The sequence below is a fragment of the Desmodus rotundus genome, chromosome 2 (assembly GCF_022682495.2).
Source record: "Desmodus rotundus isolate HL8 chromosome 2, HLdesRot8A.1, whole genome shotgun sequence".
NCBI lineage: Eukaryota > Metazoa > Chordata > Mammalia > Chiroptera > Phyllostomidae > Desmodus > Desmodus rotundus.
The window spans coordinates 22,865,830-22,888,453 of NC_071388.1; the positions used below are offsets into that span (position 1 = coordinate 22,865,830).

Below are 22,624 nucleotides of genomic sequence, written 5' to 3' on the forward strand. Positions count from 1 at the left end.
AGAGAACAAATTCCCATTAGAATGAAGATAAATTAATGGTCTAATAAGAAAGCTAATTAAGGAGAGGAAAGTCCAGCTCTCGTTCAAGAGAGCAGAGAATGGGTGGACTTTGTTTTTTATTGTATGAGGAAAGTTCTCAAGGATGGGAGGAAGGCCCTAGCCTCTAAAGGGCAAAATGGGCATTCCTGTGTGGAGTGGGGATTATTGGAGAGCAGCCACAGAAACAAGGGTCAGAGGTGAAGCAACAAAAGGCACAGGTCAATAAGAGAGAAAATGGAAAATAAAACTATGGAAAATGTAAATGTGAACAAGGGGCCCCCTGAAAACTCCTCAGACAGAGCAGACACACACATAAAACATTGCAACATTAGGGAAAAAAAGAGGGAAGTCAGAAAAGAAACATAGTATGTTAGAGAATAGGACATTATCCTTTAAAACCAGGTTAAAATATTGCATGCTTTTTGTGGCCAGTTTTCCTTCCTATTAGCTCCATGTGAGTCCTGTCAGGACAGCATGGCCCTGCTGCTGTGGGCCTTGTCATCCAGAAAAAGAATGTAGCAAATTAACACACACACAGTTCATGTATAACTACCAAAGGAAAACCAGTACAGAGAGTTCAATATTTTTGTCTTAAGGCTATAGATAAAGAAAACAAAGGGGCAGAAGTTTTAAATTCTACCAGTTCCTATAAGCCACCTAATAAAAATGAAAGCTATTCAAAAATAGAAAGGAATACTTTTGTTAAACAGGGAGAATTGAATACATATATTTATCTCTCCTTCATCCCAAAACACCACTAAAATGACAGTCAATTAATAAAAAGTGAATAAATTCATAAGGAAAAGAAAACAAGAGAGGAGTTGTCACTAGATGAAAAAGATGTCAACTAAATTTTGGAAAACGGAAAGCATCGTGGGGGTGAGAAGCAATTAGCAGACTACAGACAGTGAAACCCAAGGCCTCTGGGGAGCAGGGCAGCAGGGTGAAATCCTAAAAGGAGCAAACCCAGTTATGGGCCATGACACTGGAAAGGCTCAGGAATTAGAGACACCAGATACCTCTGACAGAGGGAGGGAAAAGCGGATTTGAAAACAGGGCTGTTTGAATGATTGTAAAAGGATCAGATAGGTGCTCAGATGCCCTCCTTAAACCCCAAGCTGCCCCACCCACCATCCTGGCAGGATATCAAAGGTTTATACTCTAGAAAAATGACGTGTGAGAGGCTTTGGATTAAGGATACACATCAGCAGAGTATGGGATAAGGCTAGAATGAAAGTATGTATATGTAAGGCTGAAACCTTCCAGTCCACTTCATTCAGTCACTTCCCAGAATAGACGACCAGGCTTACCATATATATAAATATCCAGGAAATTAAAAAAAAAAGAATTTTGGATGGTAAGAATTGGGGTCTCCCAATGAAATGGCTATACCCTGCCTAGTCTACCCACTGAGAAGTGTTCTAGTCAATAAGCCCTTACAAATACACACACAACTTCCAGTAACATTTGGGAGATTCGAAAAACAAGAATCACCAAACATTTGAGAATCACCTCTAACATGAAAGAGAGAAACCAGGATCAAACAAATAAGGAAAAAAGAACTTTGCCCTGGCTGGTGTGGCTCAGTGGATTGAGTGCTGGCCTGCAAACCAAAGGGTCGCAGGTTCGATTCCCAGTCAGGGCATATGCCTCGGTTGCAGACCAGGTCCCTGGTGCGGGGGGCTAAAGAGGCAACCACACACTGATGTTTCTCTCCCTCTCTTTCTCCCTCCCTTCCCTTTATAAAAATAAATAATTAAAATCTTTAAAAAGAAAAAAAAATAACTTAGAAGAAACAGATACAAAACAATGTGGGAAGCAAAAATGAACTTCAAAAAAGAGCCCAATTAATGTCTTTACAAGAAAAGAGAAGATATTGCATAGATGAGACGTGAACAGGAGGCTATGAAAAAGAACAAGCATGAGTATTAAACTATAAGGGCTGAAGCAAAAAAATTAATATTTGGGGTAGATAATTAAGATGAAAAAATCTCCCAGAATGTAGAAGAAAAAGCAAAGAGATGAAGAGGAGCAAAGAAAATTAGAGGATCAAGCCAGGATATATAATACCCCCCTAAATAGGATTTCCAGAAGGAGAGAACAGGAAATGGAAGGGAGGAAACTATCCAGGATCTAGTTCAAGAACATTTCCAACTACTGAAGGGACCTGTAGTTCTATTTTGAAAGGGCCCACCCAGCATAACGGGTAGCAAAACAAACACATCAAAGCACATCAGCATGAGATGTCAGCACCTTAAGGATAAATGTAATTACTTAAAAGCTTCCATAAACAAACAAACAAACAAAAAAACAGTCACCTGAAAAGGAATAGTAATCAATGGTATCAGAATTCTTTACAGCAGCAGGAGAAACTAGAAGATAATGGCTTCCATATTCTGAAGGAAAATTATTTGCAACCTAGAATTCCATGTCCTGCCAAATGGTCAAGTACAAGGGTCAAGTAAGGATATTTTCAGACATTAGAGTTCTCAAAAATGATACTTCCCTTGAGGCCTTACTGAGGAAGCTGTGAGGGGATATATGACACCACAATGAGGGTAAACTCAGAAAGGAGAAGAGATAGGAATCAGGAAATGAGTTCCAACACAGGAGAGAGGTGGAGGGAATCCCCAGGCCCATGGTAGGAAGAAGTCCAAGGATTATAGCAGTGCAACAGATTTAGACAACAACCAGGCCGGGTTCAGCAGAAGAATGAGGGCCTTCAGAAGTATGTTTCCAAGGGAAAAAAACGCTGGGGTAGCAAAACTTACATCTGACAAAATAGACTTCAAAACAAAGACAGTAAGAAGAGACAAAGAAGGTCACTACAGAATACTAAAGGGGTCTGTCCAACAAGAGGACATAACTCTTGTAAACATTTATGCACCCAATATAGGAGCACCTAAATATATAAAGAAAATCTTGGTGGACTTTAGGGATGAGAACAACAGCAATACAGTCATTGTAGGAGATTTTAACACCCCATTGTCACCATTGGGTAAATCAGACAAAAAAATCAACAAGTAAATGGCAACCATAAACGACATACCACAAATGGATATAACTGATATTTACAGAACATTTTGTCCCCAAGCAGCAGAATACACATTCTTCTCAAGTGCATATGGATCATTCTCAAAGATAGACCACATGTTAGGAGAAAAACAAGCCTTAACAAATTCAAGAAAATTGAAATCATATCAAGCATTTTCTCAGATCACAATGTCATGAAACTAGAAGTCAGCCTCAATAAAAATCTCAAAAACATTCAAATACATGGAGGCTAAATAGCATGTTGTTAAATAATGAATGGGTTATCAATAGGATCAAGAAAGAAAGCAAAAAGTATCTGGGAACAAATGAAAATGAACACACAACAACCCAAAACCTATGGGACACAGCAAAAGCAGTCCCGAGAGGGGAGTTTAGAGCATTACAGGTCTACATCAAGAAGATAGAAAAATCTCAAATAAACAATCTAACCCTACACCTAAAAGAACTAGGAAAACAACAACAAATAAAGCCCAGAGTTGAAGGAAGGAAATAATCAAGATCAGAGCAGAAATAAATGACATAAAGACTAAAAAAATCCAAAAGATCAATGAATCCAGGAGCTGGTTCTTTGAAAAAATAAACAAAATTGATGAAACTTTAACCAGACTCATCAAGAAGAAAAAAAAAGAGAGGACTCAAATAAATAAAATCAAAAATGAAAGAGGAGAAGTAACAACTGATACCACAGAAATACAAAGGATTATAAGGAAATACTATGAAAACTATATCCCAAGATATTGTACAACCTGGGCAAAATGGATAAATTTCTAGAAACATACAATCTTCCAAAACTGAATCAGGAAGAAGCAGAAAACCAGAATAGACCAATAACAACCAGTGGAATTGAGGCACTAATCAGAAAACTCCCAGCAAACAAAGTCCTGGACCAGATGGCTTCACAGGCAAATCTCATCAATCATTCAAAGAAGAACTAATGTGTATCCTTCTCAATATATTCCCAGAAATTCAAGAAAAGGGAAGACTTCCAAGCTCTTTTTATGAGGCCAGTATTATCCTAATTCCAAAACCAGATAAAGACATAGCACAGAAAGAAAGATATAGGCCCATACCCCTGATGAACATAGATGCTAAAATCCTTAACAAAATATTAGCTAACTGGATCCAGCAATACATTAAAAAGATCATACACCACAATCAAGTGAGATTTATCCAAGGGAAGCAAGATTGGTACAATATTCACAAAACAATAAATGCGATACATCAGATAAACGAAATGAAAGATAAAAATCACATGGTCATATTAATAGATGCAGAAAAAGCATTTGGTAAAATCAAGTACCCATTTATGATAAAAACTCTCAGCCAAGTGGAAATAGAGGGATCATACCTCAACATAATAAAGGCTATATATGAAAAACCTACAGCCAACATTATACTTAATGGGTAAAAACTAAAAGTGTTTCCTTTTAGATCAGGAACAAGACAGGGATATCTGCTTTCAGCACTCTTATTCAACATAATCCTGGAGGACCTAGCCACAGAGATCAGACAAAAAGAAGAAATAAAGGCATCCATATTGGAAAGGAGAAAGTAAAACTCATTATTTGAAGACAACATGATATTGTACATAGAAAACCCTATAGGCTCCACCAAAGAAACTACTAGACCTAATGAGTTGAATTTGGCAAAGTAGCGGGATACAAAATCAATACTTAGAAATCAATGGCATTTTTAGACACCAATAATGAACTATTAGAAAGAGAAACTAAGAAAACAATTCCATGTACTATTGCAATAAAAAATAAGGTACCTAGGAGTAAATTTAACCAAGGAGGTAAAGAACCTGTACTCAGAAAAGTATAGGACACTGAAGAAAAAAACAGAGGAAATACAAACAAGTGGAAGTATATCCATGTTCATGAATTGGAAGAATTAACATTAAAATGTTCATACAACCCAAAGCAATCTTTAGATTCAAAGCAATTTCTATTAAAATACCAATGGCATATAGTTCACAGATCTAACACAAATATTCCAAAAATTTATAGGGAACCAAAAAAGACCCTGAATAGCTTTGGCAATCTTGAGAAAGAACAACACATTCGGACAGATCATAGTACCTGATTTCAAACTATACTAGAAGGCCGCTGTAATCTGAACAGTCTGGAACTGGCATAACAACAGACACATAGATTAATGGAAAAGAATAGAGAACCCAGAAATACACCCACGCCTTTATGGTCAATGGAGTAAAAACAGTCTCTTCAATAAATGGTGTTGGGAAAACTGGACTGGTACATGCAAAAAAAATTAAATTAGACTGCCAATTTACACTATACACCAGAGTAAACTCAAAACAGATAAATGACTTAAATATAAGTCCCAATACCATAAAAGTCCTAGAGGAAAATATAGGCAGTAAAATTTCAGATATATTGCATAACACTCTTTTTGCTGATGTATCTCCTAGGGCAAGGGAAATAAAGGAAAAAAACAAATGGGACTACATCAAATGCTGAGTCTTCTGCATGGCTAAAGAAACCATCATCAGAATGAAAAGGGAACCCACTGTATGGGAGAACATATTTTCATCTCCAAAATATACAAAGAACTTATATGACTCAACACCCAGAAGAAAAACAATCCAATTAAAAAATGGGCCAAGGACCTGAATAGACACTTCTCCAAGGAGGACGTGGAGATGGCCCAGAGACATATGAAAAGATGCTCAACATCACTAGCCATGCAAGAGATGTATATTAAAACCACAATGAGATATCACTTCACACCTGTCAGAATGGCCATCATTAATAAATCAACAAACAACAAGTGCTGGTGAGAATGTGGAGAAAAGGGAACCCCAGTGCACTGTTGGTGGGAATGCAGACTGGTGCAGCCACTGTGGAAAAAAGTGTGGAATTTCCTCAAAAAATTAAAAATGAAGCTGCCTTCTGACCCAGTGATCCCACTTCTGGGAATTTCTCCTAAGAATCCCCAAAACACAAATTCAAAAGAATATATGCACCCCTATATTCATAGCAGCATTATTTTCAATAGCCAAGATTTGGAAACTGCCTAAGTGTGCATCAGTAGATGAGTGCACAGGATAAAAAACCTGTGGTACATCCACACAATGGGATACGAAGCAGCAGTAAAAAAGAAGGAATTCTTACCTTTTTCAACAGCATGGATAAAACTGGAAACTATTATACTAAGTGAAATAAGCCAGTTAGTGAAAGACAAATACCATATGATCTCACTTATAACTGGAATCTAATGAATGAAATAAACTAAAAAACAAAATAGAACCAGAGGCACAGAAATATGGAACAGACTGACATCTGCATGAGAGGAGGGAGGAGGTGGGGACTGGTTGAAAGAAGGGGAAGGGACTAGTCAAAGAACATGTAAGAACGACCCATGGCCATGGACGACAGTGTGGTGGTTGACTGTGGGAGTGGCGGGTGGGCTGGGTGGAGGGGTGCAAACGGGGAAAAATGGGGACAACTGTAATGGCATAAACATTAAAGTATTTTTTAAAAAGAAGTATATCACCAAGAACAAAGAGAGGCTGATAGATTAGAGGGAGTGCTTGGACATGTTAAACAGACATTCAAAACTTCTGTTAGTGGTATTGGTGGAAAATTAGTAATCGATACCTAGACAACTAAGCAGATAAATAATGAGACAGTAATTAACTCTGGAAGGAATCTGAGCAAGAAAGAAAATGTAATCACAGTACCCTACATAGCCCAGGGGTACATAATATTTGTATGTATAATCATAGAAAGAAAAATATATGCATATATTTAACTAAAAATGGTGATAGAAATATAATGGGGCAGGTGAAACATGTCATGAGGAAGGAGAAACATCTGTTGGGAGTTTCAATAGGAAGCTAAATCCTCATCTTCTGTTCTATGAAGTCAGTAGGTAATGATTTCAACATTAAAAATCATGAGATAGCTATGTCGTAATATTATTTAGGAATTCAGAGAAAAATATTAGAAGACAACTTAAAAACCTCAAAATGGTTGTTTCTGGGAGGCAGGATTGGAAGTGTGAAGGAATGCTTTTTTTTCATGATAGTTTGATAGCATTGTTTTATTTTAACTATGTTTACTATATTACTTTAATTTTAAGAAATAATTTAAATTAAGGGAAAGGATCCCTGGCTGGTGTAGCTCAGTAGATTGAGCGCAGGCCTGTGAACCAAAGCGTTACCGGTTCTATTCCCAGTCAGGACACCTGCCTGGGTTGCGGGCCAGGTCCCCAGTTAGGGGGCATGCAAGAGGCAACCACACATTGATGTTTCTCTTCCCTCTCTTTCTCCTTCCTTTCCCCTCTCTCTAAAAAGAAATATATAAAATCTTTTTAAAAATAACAGAAAGGAGTAAATTATAAAAAGAAAACCCGATAGAAAGGGTGGCAAAGACAAGGATAAAGAGCAAGGTTAAAAAAGAAAACCCTGGAAATTATAAGTAAAAACAAACAACAAACTACAAACTTTGAGATCTTTTTAAGACTATGAGAAATAAAAGAATAAAGACAAAGCAGATTCTAGCTTAAACTTTAATAACATGTGCCTGGCCTACTTCTGTTTAGTCTTCAAGTCTGAACAAAAGCATAGTTCCTCCATGAACCCACAAAATCCCAGAGACGAGCTTGCTTACCCATCTATGCGCCCATTGCATGTGTGTGTGCATTCACTTAACATGCAAACAGTTTTTTTTAAATAGATGCTAACAAGGAGAATAAAGCAGGGTAAATGGATACTTTCTGGAGGAGAGGTGCTATATTACATCGTGTGGCCAGAGGACTCTCTAAGGAGGTAATATTCAAGCAGAACTGAAGTGAGGGAAAGAACGTTCCAGGCAGAGGGAATAGGAAGTGCAAAGGCCCTGTGGCAAGGGACATCCTGGGAACCTTGGAGAAACCATACAAAAGTCAGGAGGCGTTGCTGGAGCTTAGTGAGCAGGGACAGAGGTAGAAAGTGAAGTTGGAGGGGTCAATTCACGGGAGTCTTTGTAGGCTGTGGTAAGGATTTCAGATTGTTCTCTAAGTGTGATAAAAAGCCACTTGGGAATTTTGAACAAGGGAGTGACATGATATAACTTATTTTTAGAGTACAACTGACTGTTGTATGGAAAATGGGTTGAGGGAGGGCAAAAATGAAGGTAAGGAGACCTGTTTGTTACAAGACTCTTGAAAAGGTCTAGAAAAGCACGGATGGTCATAGTGGTGAAGCAGGAGAGAGTAGCCCGATCTGGAATACATTTTCAAGGTAGAGGCAACGGAAATTGCTGTTGGGTTGGATGAGGGGAAAGCATAAGAGGAGTCAAGGATAACTCCAAAGTTTGGAATCTCAGAAACTGAGTCACACTGCTGTTTACTGAAACGGGAAACACTAGTAAAGGAATAGAAGTGGGGAGAATATCAAGAATTTGATTTGGAACATGTTAATGTTAATATGCCTATTCCACGTCCAAATTTAGGTGTTGAATGGGTAGGGCGAAGGCTGAATGGAGACATTGATTTTGGAGACGTCCACATGTGGCTGATATTTAAGCTTTGGGACTGAATGAGATCACCCAGGGAACGAGACAATAGAGAAAAAGGTTGAGAACAGGCATTCCAACTTTTCGAGGCTGGGAGAAAGAGAAGCCAGCAATGGTGACAGAGAAGGAACATCTATCGAGGTAGGAGGAAACCTGGAGGGGAATACTAGCAAGGACCCTAGAGAAAGAAAGTATTTTTAAAAGGGAGCCTAAGACTTATACAGGGCCACAATCCTTTCTACAAAAACTTTAGCTTCAGGTAGGTTTTGCCATTCAAATTGTATTGAATTTTAGAAAGTTAGTAAAGCGCATATGCCCCAGAGATCTAGGGCAGCCCCTTCCAGGCAGCAACATTAGTTTTTCTGCAATGAAGCATAGAGGTGGCCCCACTAAGTGAAAGAAAGATTATCAGTCCAGCCAGATTTTACCAACAGTACCAAATGTTATGAGTTACACAAATGTTTCTTTTCAGAGCTCTTTGAATGCCAAAACTGTGGCTAATGGATTGTAGATGTGTATTTGCTCTCTTCACAACAGCTATTTTTGTTGGTTCACCTGACCGTCTCTTGACATCTTCGCTCTGTTCTTGTTTCAAAGTCAAGGAAAGAGAGTGCGTATGTTTCTCTGTAGGGTTAGACACAAAGAGGTGACAGGAAAAAGTGAGGGAGGAGTTTTCCCAACTATGCACAGTGGGCGCCGCCCTCAGGTTTCACTTCTTACGCACCTTCCAAAATTTGGGGGTCATGGATGACTTTAAAACTGCTTAGGGTTTTTGAATAGTTTCCAAATGTAAAATCTACTCTTTTAAAAAACAAGGAAAACCCAATTATTTAGGAAAGTTTCCAAACCTGGCAAGGATGAACTTATGTAAATGCTAAGACTAAATTTCAGGAATTCATGGCAGTTGCAAACACAAATAGCTTTTTTGCAAGAGGGATTTGCTTAGTTTTAGGCTATGCATTTACTGCATTTGCATGCTTAATTGATATAGAGAAAATGGCATACATCTCTCTGGTAATTCCATTTCTGAGAAACCAGAGCAGCAGTTAGTAAATTAACAAATTAGTGTTTCTCAACTTTGGGACCAAAGAAAAATGGAGTATGGGGTAAATGGAGATTCTCTAATCTCTGGCCCCATAGGGAGCAGGGGGACATCAGGGAAGCTTTTAGGGGGCAGGAACAATTCCTAAGGCTGGTTCACAGGGAGGATGGTTGAACTGCCAATCTGAGAACCTTAGCCTTGGGGTAGGAGGCTCAGACTGACTCTCCAGCCAGAGAGAGAGATCCAGGCAAGACTGTCTTTTACGTGTTGGAGACGGTCTATCCTGACACAGCACAGGTGCCAGAAAATTGACAGGAGAAAAAGCATAGAGAAATGGTTTTTTGTTGTTTCTTTAGTACTAATCAAATCTTAGTAAGTGTTAGGTTATTGACTTAGGAAGGTCAGTCGTGAACATGATGTCTCCATGGGCTCCTCCTCCCCATTCTGAAAATGAGCTCTTGAGAGAACTCGGCCCGAGGATGATTCCCCTGTTCCTACCTATGTCCTGGTACAACCGCCATAGTTGTTTCACAGTGTTCTGTGTTCGCAAGCATAGAAATACAGTGTTAAGAATAAGTTGCTTGACAGCCTTTGTACTTCTTTCCTGGAAATCTATTCAGATTCCTATTTATGCCTTCCAAGGGCAATTTCCACTGTTTTTCTGCAGTGTTTTGGGCTGGTCAGATTAGTTAAGCAGAAGCTTTGAGTGGAAGTTTGGGCATATCCTTTGCTAACCCCAACTCATCTTTCTGGTTTCCACACCTTCTCCATGGAGTTTCCTTTTGCCGCAGCTCCCCGGCCAGCTGGCTGACCACCCAGTCACCCCCGGATATATCAAGTTTGGGTTGGGGGAAACTGTAATGCGACTGGTTGAGACCTCTCCGGGTACACAGCACAGAGACACCCATCTGTGCTTATTCTTCCCTGAGGACTTGCTCTCCTAGTATATTCCCCCCCAATTATGCCAAATATAGCTGATTTCCATCACAAACAAGATTCTCACCTTCAGAATCATCAAGTTACCCAGCAGAGCTTTCTCTTGCTTCTTCCACTGTTGAAAGCAATCCAGCTGTCTCTAAGGATGAAAATGAAAACAAACATAAAAATAAACCACCCTTACATTTTAAAGAGTGGAGAAAATTGGCCATATTAAAAATTTCAAACAGATGGTGAGCCAGTTTATATTTTTATTTTGACATTTACTTACCCAGTGGGAGTATAATTGAGCCATATTTTTAAGCCCACTCAAAGTAACCTTCATCCGAAAATGTTGTAGACATACGTATCGAGAATGCTCTCCACCAATCGGCACAGCTTAAGGACCCAGGAACACTAGTTTTCCCTCCCCTAGATCAACCTAACCAAGGGCCACTTAGGATAGAAACCTTCTTCCTAGCAATTTTGACCTCTTACTATCCTCCCTTCCTCCCATCTTGCCCCAGTCAATGCCATTTTCCACAGAGCTGGCAAAAACATCTAAATTGGCCGATGCCAGCCCTCTGCTTAAAATCAACCTTTTGATGATTCCGTATGGCCCTCAGAATTAAGTTAAAACTCTAGTATTAGCATGTTATGAAAGCCATCCTTGAGCTGACCCTGCTCACTCCTCCCTGCCTGTCCTGTTCTCGTCTCCCCTTGCGTACTTGCACTTGAGTCATTCTAAGCCACGTGTCATCTCAAGATGTGCCTCTCCCTCTCACACTGCCAGGTGTTTGCACTCACTGCCCACTCTGCCTGGGAAACCCTACTGCTCGTCGTTTACCTGCCTCATGCCTCCCTTTTCTTCTTGACTTAGTTTCATTGCAATCCAGTGATACTATTTTACCATACTAAAATATGGCCAATGATAACTTTGACTAAAACATTTAGAATACTATGGCTTCACTGGTTATTCTCATGCTTGTCCATGATTTTCAAGCTTACTGGGCACATTTCATTTTACACATTTTCCCAAGTTGTTCAGTAAAAACATATTAAAATTCTGCGACAATACAACCTTCCAAAAAGACAACTAAAAAAGACAAACATTTTGCCTAAATTGCTGAATGCAATCTAGCCACGAGTGAATGATTCTTTTCCACATATGATGGAATTTTCCACTAATGTGTCTTCCTGATTCTGGCCATACCCATGAGTATTCTGGTCATGCCCATCACATACCCTCCATTCCTAAAATAGCAGTCCCCTAAACTTGATGTGTTCTATTTCCATTTTTTACTCCATAACTGAATAAATGATAATATTTGAACTGCCTCTTGAACAAAACTGAATTATAATCTCAATTTTAAAGGAGGAGATAATGGTGGCAGAGGACAGGCACATATTATAGGATTCACCTGAGATTTCATAGTGTTTGCAGAACAGACAAAAATAAAAGTCCTGACTTTGGACCCTGGTTTCAGTTCCAAGGTCCTTCTGGCTTGGGAAATAATTTAAAAAAGAGAATTCATCCTTTTTTTCTGGAAGCTAATAGCCTTCAAGAAAGATGAGTTCCAGAGCAGTGGGCCCCAGACCAAGATGGTCGGCAGCCCTTCCAAAGTTCAATGTGGAATTGGTGGGCACTTTACTTTCATTATACCTGCTATGGGGACATCTTTGGGTTCATATCACCTTTTTACTTCCTCCTTTTGTGGAGTGTCACATGCCTGAAATAGCTTTTAAGTGATTGCTTTATGCATATTTTCTGTAGAGCACTCGTTCTTTCCTTTGAGATCTGAATTTAATTTTAGTAAATTTTAGTACAGGTGCTGGTTAACAAAGCAATACTACTCAGAAAACCAAACTCATGCCAGCAAAAATATCCCCCTACCACATCAGCAATAGCAGCAGCAACTGAGCAAAGGTTAATAAAGATGGAGAGAGGGAGAGAATATTACAAGATTGGAAAAAGGAAATATGAGATGACTAAAGGAGATAAAAAAATGATTTTGAGTGGGAAGAGGGAGGAGAAATAATAAGAGTAAGGAATAGAAACAAGGCAAAGAAAGGGAGAAAATAATATTTAAAACATAAGTAAAACAGGGAAGGGTGATGGCAAAATGGTGTAAGAAAAGGGAAGAGTATAACAAGGTTTGAAGTAAAATTAAAAAGGTAGTGACCCAGAGGGAACAAAACCACAGCGGGGTCAATAACAATGACAGCTGAGCAAAGATGAATAAAAGTGGAAAGAGAATAAGGATACTCTACAGAAGAGAAAAGAGAACATGAGATGTCTATAGTAAAGAGAAATGATTTAGAGGATAGGGGGAGGAAAAATAATAAGAGTAAGGAATAGAATTCAGGTCAGAAAGAGAAAAAAAATAAAATTCCAAACTCAAATAGGCAACAACAGGAAGAAGGCAATATGAAGTAAAATGGGGGAGAATAACCTATGAGATTTGAAATTTAAAAAATAGTGAACAAATACAAATACAGTTGAAGAAGAACAGCAATAACTGTAATATCCACACCAAACAAGCCACGATTTATAAAAGTGGAAAGGAAATAAGAATGTTATAAGAAGGGACAAAAGAATATGAGGTGACTACAGGAAGGAAGAATGCTTTTAAGAGGATAGAGGGAAGGGAAATAGTAAGAGCAAGGAATAGGAACAGGAGTAGTGTGGGGGAAAATAAAATTTACAGCATAAATAAGAAAGGGCAGGAAGAAGTCAAAATGGAGTAAGACAGGAGAAGGGTACAATGCGAGATTTGAAATAACAATAAAATGAAAAATAATATAAAATCTAATGAAAAGCATAAAAAATAAAAGACAAAGAATAGTGAATGAGTTGGAATACAATGGAAACAAAAGAACAAATATTAAAAGGCTATGCAAAATGAAATAAAAACACAAATTCTGAAGAAGAACGAGGTGATTTGTCTCAGCAGTTTTGTGTTTGCCTTCTGACTTCTCTTTCTGGATCCACCTCTGGTTTTTATCAGTTTAAGGTCCTGGGTTTGGGCATCCATCTTCCAGCAGCAATACCTTTATCACCTTCGCCTGCCTCTAGAGGGAGCTTCTGTTGTGATTGGGAGGGTGGGACCCCTGGGTATCCCCAGGGAAGCACTGTTCAGTCTTCTGGGAAAATTGTGGTTGTGTTTCCCCTGCTCCTACACCACCCGTCTTGGTCTGTCACAGCTTATTTCCAAGAATATATAACTTCTGATGAATCAACTGCCATTTCAAGGGAGGGGCCAATCTGTGTAAGAGCTCTTTCCTGCTTGGTGTTCATCTCAGCTCTGTGTGTGAGCTGAGCCTGGGTGGGCCCTGATTCCCTCTTTTCTGCACTGATTTCTGATCTCCCTGCTTTGCTGGCCTCAGTGAAATAGGACTCTAGGAACCAGTGTATTTTTTCTTCCTGAGGGAAGTTCAAAATGGGCCCTTTAGGCATTCTTCTTTCTGTCTTTCTCTTGTGGATATGCACCCTGCAGGGAGTTCTTGAGCCTGACCTGTCTGTTTTGCCCATCTTCCCTGTTGATGGTGCTTTCTGTCCTGCAGGAGTTGGGGGCCTGGGTGCCTCCTTCTTTTCCCAGAGGTTTGATCTCCACCAGGGTAGGGGGCTCTGTCTGGCTGTAAATAACCTCAGGTGCTCAACTCCCACCCTTCAGTTCCCAGCCCACTGCCCTCAAAGCAGATAGAGTCCTGAACTCTCTATTCTGCACAGCCTCTGCCCTGCCAGCTGCGCCGGGGTGGGGCTGAGAAATCTCCTTGTTGTGCACCTTTCTGATCTCTCTGCCCAGCTTCACTGAGTGGGAGCAAACTGCACCCTCCATCCTCTCCCCTTGCTGGCAGGGCAGCTGTGCATGGGGTGCCTGCCCAGCATGCCTCAGCTTCCCTTTTAAAAAAAAGTTCCTCTGGGCACTCCTGCTGCAGCACTGAGTTATTGTCCAGCTTTCCATACACAACATGTCTCCAAAAAGCCAAGAGTCTTTCACAGTCATAGCTGGCCATGGCCTGTCTGTGCCTGACTCAGGTGCAGATAGAATCCCTCCCTCTCTCTGGCACTCTCCTGATTGGCATTTGCCACTGCAGCTATTGGTGTGCTGTTTGCTATGTGTGTGTGGCCTGGATCTACCCGACTTTGTGTACCCAAGTCACTCCCAGCCAAGATCTAGGGTTCCCTGCCCTGTGAGGGTAGGAAGCCGCAAAGCTTCCATCTCTGACCAGGCTCTCCATGGCTGCAGGCACCATGCATGGGGTATTTCCCTTTCAACCTATCAAATCTTCTTACTGCCTGTTGCGAAGCATCTTCTGTACTCCTTGGCTTCCAAACTGCAAATCAGCTAAGCTTCTGTTGAATGTTCAGTTTATTTTTCAGATGATCAGCTAAGTGTCCAAGTTGGGGGCAAAAGCAAGTAGACTCAGCTTCCACTTACTTGGCCGCCATCTTTAACTCAATTTTTTCTTTTTTTTTAAATTGTTGTTCAGTTATAGTTGTCCCAATATTTCCTCCATTGCTCTCCCCTGCCCTGCCCAACCCCACTCCCTCAGTCAATCCCCACCCTTTTGTCTATGTCTATGGGTCCTTTATACATGTTCTTTGACTGGACCCTTTGTTAACTCTTTCTCATAGCTTTACTTTTTAATATATATTATTGACTATGCTATTACAGTTGTCCTATTCTTTTCTACCCTTTATTCCCTTCCACCCTGTACCTCCCCCACCTTAGTTCATGTCCATGATTCATACAAATAAATTCTATGGCTTCTCCATTTCCCATACTATTCTTAACCTCCCCCTGTCTGTTTTGTACCTACCATTTATGCTTCTTACTTCCTGTACCTTTTCCCCCCTTCTGTCCCCTCCCCCTCCCCACTAATAACCCTCCATGTGATCTCCATTTCTGTGATTCTGTTCCTGTTCTAGTTGTTTGCTTAGCTCATTTTTGTTTTTGTTTTTTAGGTTCGGTTGTTGATAGTTGTGAGTTTGTTGTCATTTTACTGTTCATATTTTTGATCTTCTTCTTTTTCGTAGATAAGTCCCTTTAACATTTCATATAATAAGAGCTTGGTGATGATGAATTCCTTTACCTTTACCTTATCTGGGAAGCACTTTATCTGCCCTCCCATTTTAAATGATAGCTTTGCTGGATAGAGTATTCTTGGATGTAGGTCCTTGCCTTTCATGACTTGGAATACTTCTTCCCAGCCCCTTCTTGCCTGCAAGGTTTCTTTTAAGAAATCAGCTGATAGTCTCCTGGGAACTCCTTTTAAGTAACTGTCTCCTTTTGTCTTGCTGGTTTTAAGATTCTCTCCCTATCTTTAGTCTTGGATAATGTAATTATGATGTGTCTTGGTGTGGTCCTCTTTGGATTCAACTTTCTTGGGCCTCTGTGCTTCCTGGACTTGCATGTCTATTTCCTTTGCCAAATTAGGGAATATTTTTTCATTATTTTTTCAAATAAGTTTTCTGTTTCTTGCTCTTCCTCTTCTCCTTCTGGCATTCTATGATTCAAATGTTGAAGCACTTAAAGTTGTTCCAGAGGTTCCTAAACCTCCCCTCATTTTTTTGAATTCTTGTTTCTTCATTCTGTTCTAGTTGAATGTTTATTTCTTCCTCTTGCTCCAAATCATTGATTTGAGTCCTGGTTTCCTTCCTGTCACCAATGGTACCCTGTACATTTTCCTTTATTTCACTTTTCATAGCCTTCATTTTTTCCTCTATTTTGCAACCATACTCAACCATTTCTGTTAGCATCCTGATTACCAGTGTTTTGAACTGTGCATCTGATATGTTGGTTATGTCTTCATGGCTTAGTTGTATTTTTGCTGGAACTTTGATCTGTTTTTTTCATTTGGGCCCTATTTTTTTTGTCTCAGTGCACCTGTTATGTAGTAAGGGGTGACAGCTTTTTACCAGGGCAGGGTAACCACACATTGCGGCATTGTGGCACTGTATGTGGGGAAGAGGTCAGAGAGGGAACAGTGCCGCTTGCTGAGCTCTCGGTTGCTTTCAGTCACTTCCTCTGCTACCCACAAGCAAACTGGGCCCTTCTGGTGCTGATTCCCAAGTGGGTGGTTTTGTGTATATTCCAGGATGCTGTGGGTCACTCCAACAAACTCTCCTGTGAGGGTGGGAGTTTCTCCCACTGCCTCAACCCCCACGTTTTTTCAGTCAGAGGTTTTTAGGCTTCATTTCCCCATGCTGGAACCCTGTGTTGCACGGTCTATCTCGCTCCCTAGTTGTTCCTCCCGGTTTATCCACATGCAAATGTGGTACCACCTGCTCTGCCAGCTGCTGCCTCACCTGCTCTGGTCTTCCTGCTGCTGCCTTGCCGTGAGTTCTCTCTGCCCAACTGCCAGTCTCCGCCCCTCCTACAGGTCTGGATGAGTGTTTCTTCTTTAACTCCTTGGTTGTCAGAGTTCCATACAGTTTGATTTTTTGGCAGTTCTGGTTGTTTTTTGTTTTTAAATTTGTTGTTCTTCTTTTTGTTATGCGAGGAGGCAAAGTGTATCTACCTACACCTCCATCTTGGCTGGAAGTCTCTCATAGCTTTCTTAATCAAGGTTATACTAATTTATTGAATGCCTTGCAAATCTAATCACTTCACATTTTGGCAGCTTACTCTACTCCAGACAGGAAATATAATGCATGAATATTTTTTCCTTTTAAAAGAAAGTTTATATTAAGTTTAGAAAACTTGGGCAAAACCAAATTAAATGTCTTACTGTTTTTTATTGCTTCAGTGTCCTGGTTGAAAATGGCTTATGCATGCTTGATATAATTAATTTGACAATTAATTTAGGCAAATGCAGCTTGGAAGCAGGCAGGGCCCCACCACTTTAGAGCTGGGTTACTTGAGGCAAGGTACATAACAGGTCTGAGCTTTATTGTCTTTTTTTGTCAAATATAGTTGTTGGGAGCAGGGAAGGAGATGACATCCAATGTAGCAGCTTGTTGATCTTCTTCTCTAACCCTCCTTCCCTTGCTTTTTAAACAAGTATTTCAGTTAGAGTTAATGAGATCCAGATGATAAAGCCACAAACACAATCCTTGGTCTCTTGTTTCTCAAATAAATAAATAAATAAATAAATACAAAATAAAAAGAAATTAACTATAAGCAAGTTATTAACCCTCATGATTTTTAAAAAACATGTGGATATATGAATCATCTATGTATGTTAATACTATATGTAAACAATGTGGCTTTGTGTGACCCAGACATGCCACTGATTGTATAGAAAAAGACTGTGCAACTGTTAATCTGGAAATCCTCCACATTCCTCAATATTGATTACTAAATTTGGAATTGAAGGGAGCTCTGACCATAATCACAAGAAACTCAAATACAGGAAGATCTTACTTTCCCTGATGCTTTGTTTTTTGTTCCACTGGCAGAAGATTAATAAGTAAACCCTTTGGAGGATGCTTTCTACCTGAGAGTTAGACTTGGGCGTGTCTTAGCTGTTTTTACAAACAAGCTAACCTGATGGAAGTTCATTTTTACGCAAAGAATCTTCTTCCCCATCATTTTAACTGTGTTTACTTATTCAGATACCACTTTGAATTATTATTTTTCAGACTCTTTTTGACTACCCACAAACATAATTCAGGACATTAGGCAGATCCAAGACCTAATTCTTACCATGGACCTTGAAGTAATTTTGATGAATTGCCTAGATGAAAGATGGGTAACTCTTAAGCTAGAAATGTAGTCTCAGAATTTGAAGGGGCCTTAATGATCTCTAGTCCAGTCACACATCTGAAACTTAAATTTACTCTGATACTTCCCAGTCAAGTGATATGCAGCCTTTCAGAGTATCTTCTGGAGAGCTCAAGCTATTAAAAAGTTCTTCCTTAACTTAAACCCCATAGCTTCCACCCTTGGCTCCAAATTCTCTTGGGGACATAAAAGCAACTCTGCTCACAATTATGAGGCTTCAAACTTCTTGAGGACAGGAACTGCATCCACTATAGCTTCTAGTAACTTTATAAATGATTGCTGGATGGAGTTGAAAGCAGGAAATGTTATTCTTTATTTTGATATATATCTTACAGAATAGAAAATGATGAATATATTTAAGTTCTATTGAGAAGGCATCATACAAAGTAACTGATTTTATTGTTTAAATGCCATAGCTGATATATTTTATTCTTTCAGTCTTAAAATTCAACACTGTTACCCGTTTGTCTTATGGATTGCAGCTTACCCTCATTATAAAATAAGATATTCAGTGACACTATAGATATTAACTCATAGACATCACATGTGTGGGACATAGTGTCTGAGACACAAGGCACAGAGAAGTTGAGACCCCATTGAAGTAGGCACTAGAAATTCTGGGGTCCAGTCCCAGCCCCACGACTCCCGTCTAAGTGACCTTGGCTCTTGGTTCCTCATCTGCAAACTGCAAGGGTTGAATCAAATGTCCTCTTGTCCTCTCTAGCTTTACAAATCATTTGTGGTTTTGACTTTTCTGTCCCACGTGGTAGAGTAGTCACAAAGTCAAAAAACACAGACCTACGATTTCCAGTTCAGTTCTCAATTTATATTGCCAAGAACTATCCACTGTTAAAGCTAGGGGTGCTTTCCCCACCCCTTTTCTCATTTCAGAACACTTTTCTTCAGGAAACAGTGCGCAGAGAGTGTGAAGAACGCTTTGAACTGACAGAGGCTTTGAGTCAAGCCAGAGAACAGCTCCTGGAGCTCAGGAAGCACAGTGGAAGTGTACCATTGTCACCGTGTTTCCCCAGGCAGGGCAGCCTAACCTCCTCTGCTGCAGCAGTCAGTAATCAGGGAGAGAGAAGCACTTCGAGACTGAACTCCGAAAAAGGAATCAAAATCCCCAGCCTTCGCGCAGTGTCAAAACCCACCCTTTCTCCACCATCAGCTCAGCCTAAGAGGGCCAACAGCTCAGGTTTGCCCACTGTTCTCCAACCACACCCTCCCAGGGGCCGGGCATCTTCAGTAAGTAAGACCAGACAAAGACTGGCTGCCCTTCTGTGGAGACTGAATCATCAGTGATTGGCCCGAAGTCCGGAGCTTATCCACACGGCGTGCCTGGTCGTCCCCACAGTGCTAGAGACTCGCTGTAACTGAGGAGGACAGAAATCAAATTAGTATCACAGATCACGAATGCATGTCTATAGATATTTAACAAAAGAGTTGAAAAAGCTAGGAAATTGGGAAGCCACATTTTCAAGAGGCCTTTCAAATTGCAACAAATAATGGAATTATTGGGATTCCACTTTCTATATTTATGGATCGTCTGTTTAGATATGTTCTATTAAATATACCCCTTCAGAGATCATAGGTAAAATTTTTCACCCATGACATCTTTCCTATATTTTTTAACACGCAGAGATAACTCCACAAAAAATAGATTGTAGTGGTTTCATTGGTGTTTTTCATTGGTTTGTTAAGTTGAATAGGTTAAATAGATGTAATTAGTATTCCAAATAGATAATAAAAGTACATTACTCTTTAATTAGATAATTTCCACCCTGCTTAGTTCAGATTTTCAGAGTTTATTACTACCACCACCACCAGCAGCAGCATCACCTCCTCTTCACCTCACAATCTAGCTGACGAATCTGATTTCCCTTTAGGCTAGATCAGAAGAAATGATAGGTAACCTTTAGGAAGGCATTCTTCCCTGGGAGGCTGGGGATCTTCTAACAAAAAGAGACCAGCAACTCCAATTCAAGAAACAGGTAGTTTACTTTTCAAACTATAGAGATTGTGTTAGAAAGCTGAAAACTTTCTAAAGCTGAAAGCTGGCCCTGAGATTATTACTCCATAGAGATTTTCTACATTGAATGCTTTTTGGCACTCAGAGTTAGGTTTTGACTTGAACTTGTATTCTCATGCCATTGAGAAAGGAACTAATTCAAGAGTTTAGTAGAGACACACAGCACTAATTTGGGGTTCCAATTTTATTACACCTGAAAATGGGCAACCGGTTAATATGTTTTCTATTTCCAGTGTGAAAAATTAAAACCAGAAACCAGACAAGCTATTTTAAGTTATCATGAAGTTTCAGGCTCTGCCTGTTTCTAAAAACACCTCTTTGTCTTAAGCTAGTGTTCATCTATCTTTTTCTCCATCTAAGAGAAGTGCATTTTCCTTCCAAGACTGGCTTTACTTAAACCTTCCTCTGACTACATCATGGACATCCAGGCTTCTTAGTCCCCAGTTAGAATGACATAAGACATGTGAAATACGGCAGGTAAAACTCTCTGTTACTGGGCTATCATATTGAGAAGATAACACAAACATACTTGAAATCCCTCCCCTGGGCAAAAAAAACTAAAGTTACTAAGCAAAATTGACCAGTAGTAGATATTTTTTTATTTTAATCTCAGAAAAATTCCACATTAGATCCACTAATTTTCCTGACTAGTATAAATGAGCACATCTTGTGTTAAGGCTTAAATGCTGATTTTTGTTTTACAGAGATTGGTGTTCCTTATAATGGCATTTGACAAGAGAACCTAACATCATAGAATAATGGTGCCGGGGTAGACCTTAGAGGCCACCCGAACAACCTCTCTACAGTAAGGAACACCCCAGAGAGGCCTGCTTATCAGTGACCGAGCCGGAACCAGAACCACTGTTACCTGATCCCAACCTCCCCACCTCACTTTTCCAGTCACCAGAGAGTCCCCGGCCTCCATCATGACTTTTGTCAGAAACACCTACACTAAATTTACCTAATATTTTCTTTAAATGCATTCACATTTTAAAAATATATTTTGTTGATTATGCTATTACAGTTGTCCCAAGTTTTCTCCCTTTCCCCCCCTCCACCTGGTACCCACCTTCCTTCCTGCAGTTCTCCCCACCTCAGTTCATGTCCATGGGTCATGCATATAACTTCTTGGGCATCTCCATTTCCTATACTATTCTTAACATACCCCTGTCTGTTTTTGTACCTACCATTTATGCTTCTTATTCCCTGTACCTTTTCCCCCATTATCCACCCTCCCCTCCCCCCTGATAACCCTCCAAATGATCTCCATAGCTATAATTCTGTTCCTGTTATGGTTGTATGCTTAGTTGTTTTTTTTAGATTCAGTTGTTGAGAGTTGTGAATTTGTTACCATTTTAATGTTCATAGTTTTTTAAAATATATTTTATTGATTATACTATTATAGTTGTCCTATTTTTTTCTCCTCTTTATTCCCTTCTTCCCTATACCCCACCTCCCACCACCATTCTCCCACCTTAGTTCATGTCCATTATCCATACATATAAATTCTATGGCTTCTCCATTTCCCATACTATTCTTAACCTTCACCTGTCTGTTTTGTACCTACCGTTTATGCTTCTTATTCCCTGTACCTTTTCCCCCCTTCTGTCCCCTCCCCCTCCCCACTAATAACCCTCCATGTGATCTCCATTTCTGTAATTCTGTTCCTGTTCTAGTTGTTTGCTTAGCTCGTTTTTGTTTTTGTTTTTTAGGTTCGGTTGTTGATAGTTGTGAGTTTGTTGTCATTTTACTGTTCATATTTTTGATCTTCTTTTTCGTAGATAAGTCCCTTTAACATTTCATATAATAAGAGCTTGGTGATGATGAATTCCTTTACCTTTACCTTATCTGGGAAGCACTTTATCTGCCCTCCCATTTTAAATGATAGCTTTGCTGGATAGAGTATTCTTGGATGTAGGTCCTTGCCTTTCATGACTTGGAATACTTCTTCCCAGCCCCTTCTTGCCTGCAAGATTTCTTTTAAGAAATCAGCTGATAGTCTCCTGGGAACTCCTTTTAAGTAACTGTCTCCTTTTGTCTTGCTGGTTTTAAGATTCTCTCCCTATCTTTAGTCTTGGATAATGTAATTATGATGTGTCTTGGTGTGGTCCTCTTTGGATTCAACTTTCTTGGGCCTCTGTGCTTCCTGGACTTGCATGTCTATTTCCTTTGCCAAATTAGGGAAGTTTTTCTCATTATTTTTTCAAATAAGTTTTCTGTTTCTTGCTCTTCCTCTTCTCCTTCTGGCACCCCTATGATTTGGATGTTGGTACATTTGCAGATGTCCCAACGGCCT

General features: G+C 39.8%; 1 protein-coding gene across 1 annotated transcript in view; it reads left to right on the plus strand.

Moving 5' to 3' along the window:
* LEKR1 (leucine, glutamate and lysine rich 1) overlaps positions 1-19,972 on the plus strand; it is a 150,064-nt gene extending 130,092 nt beyond the window's left edge. The window contains exon 13 of the mRNA XM_053918039.1: positions 19,191-19,972. Coding sequence (XP_053774014.1) covers positions 19,191-19,601 — 411 coding nt within the window. The 3' untranslated portion in view covers positions 19,602-19,972. The remainder of the gene's footprint in view (positions 1-19,190) is intronic.
* Positions 19,973-22,624: the final 2,652 nt, after the last annotated feature.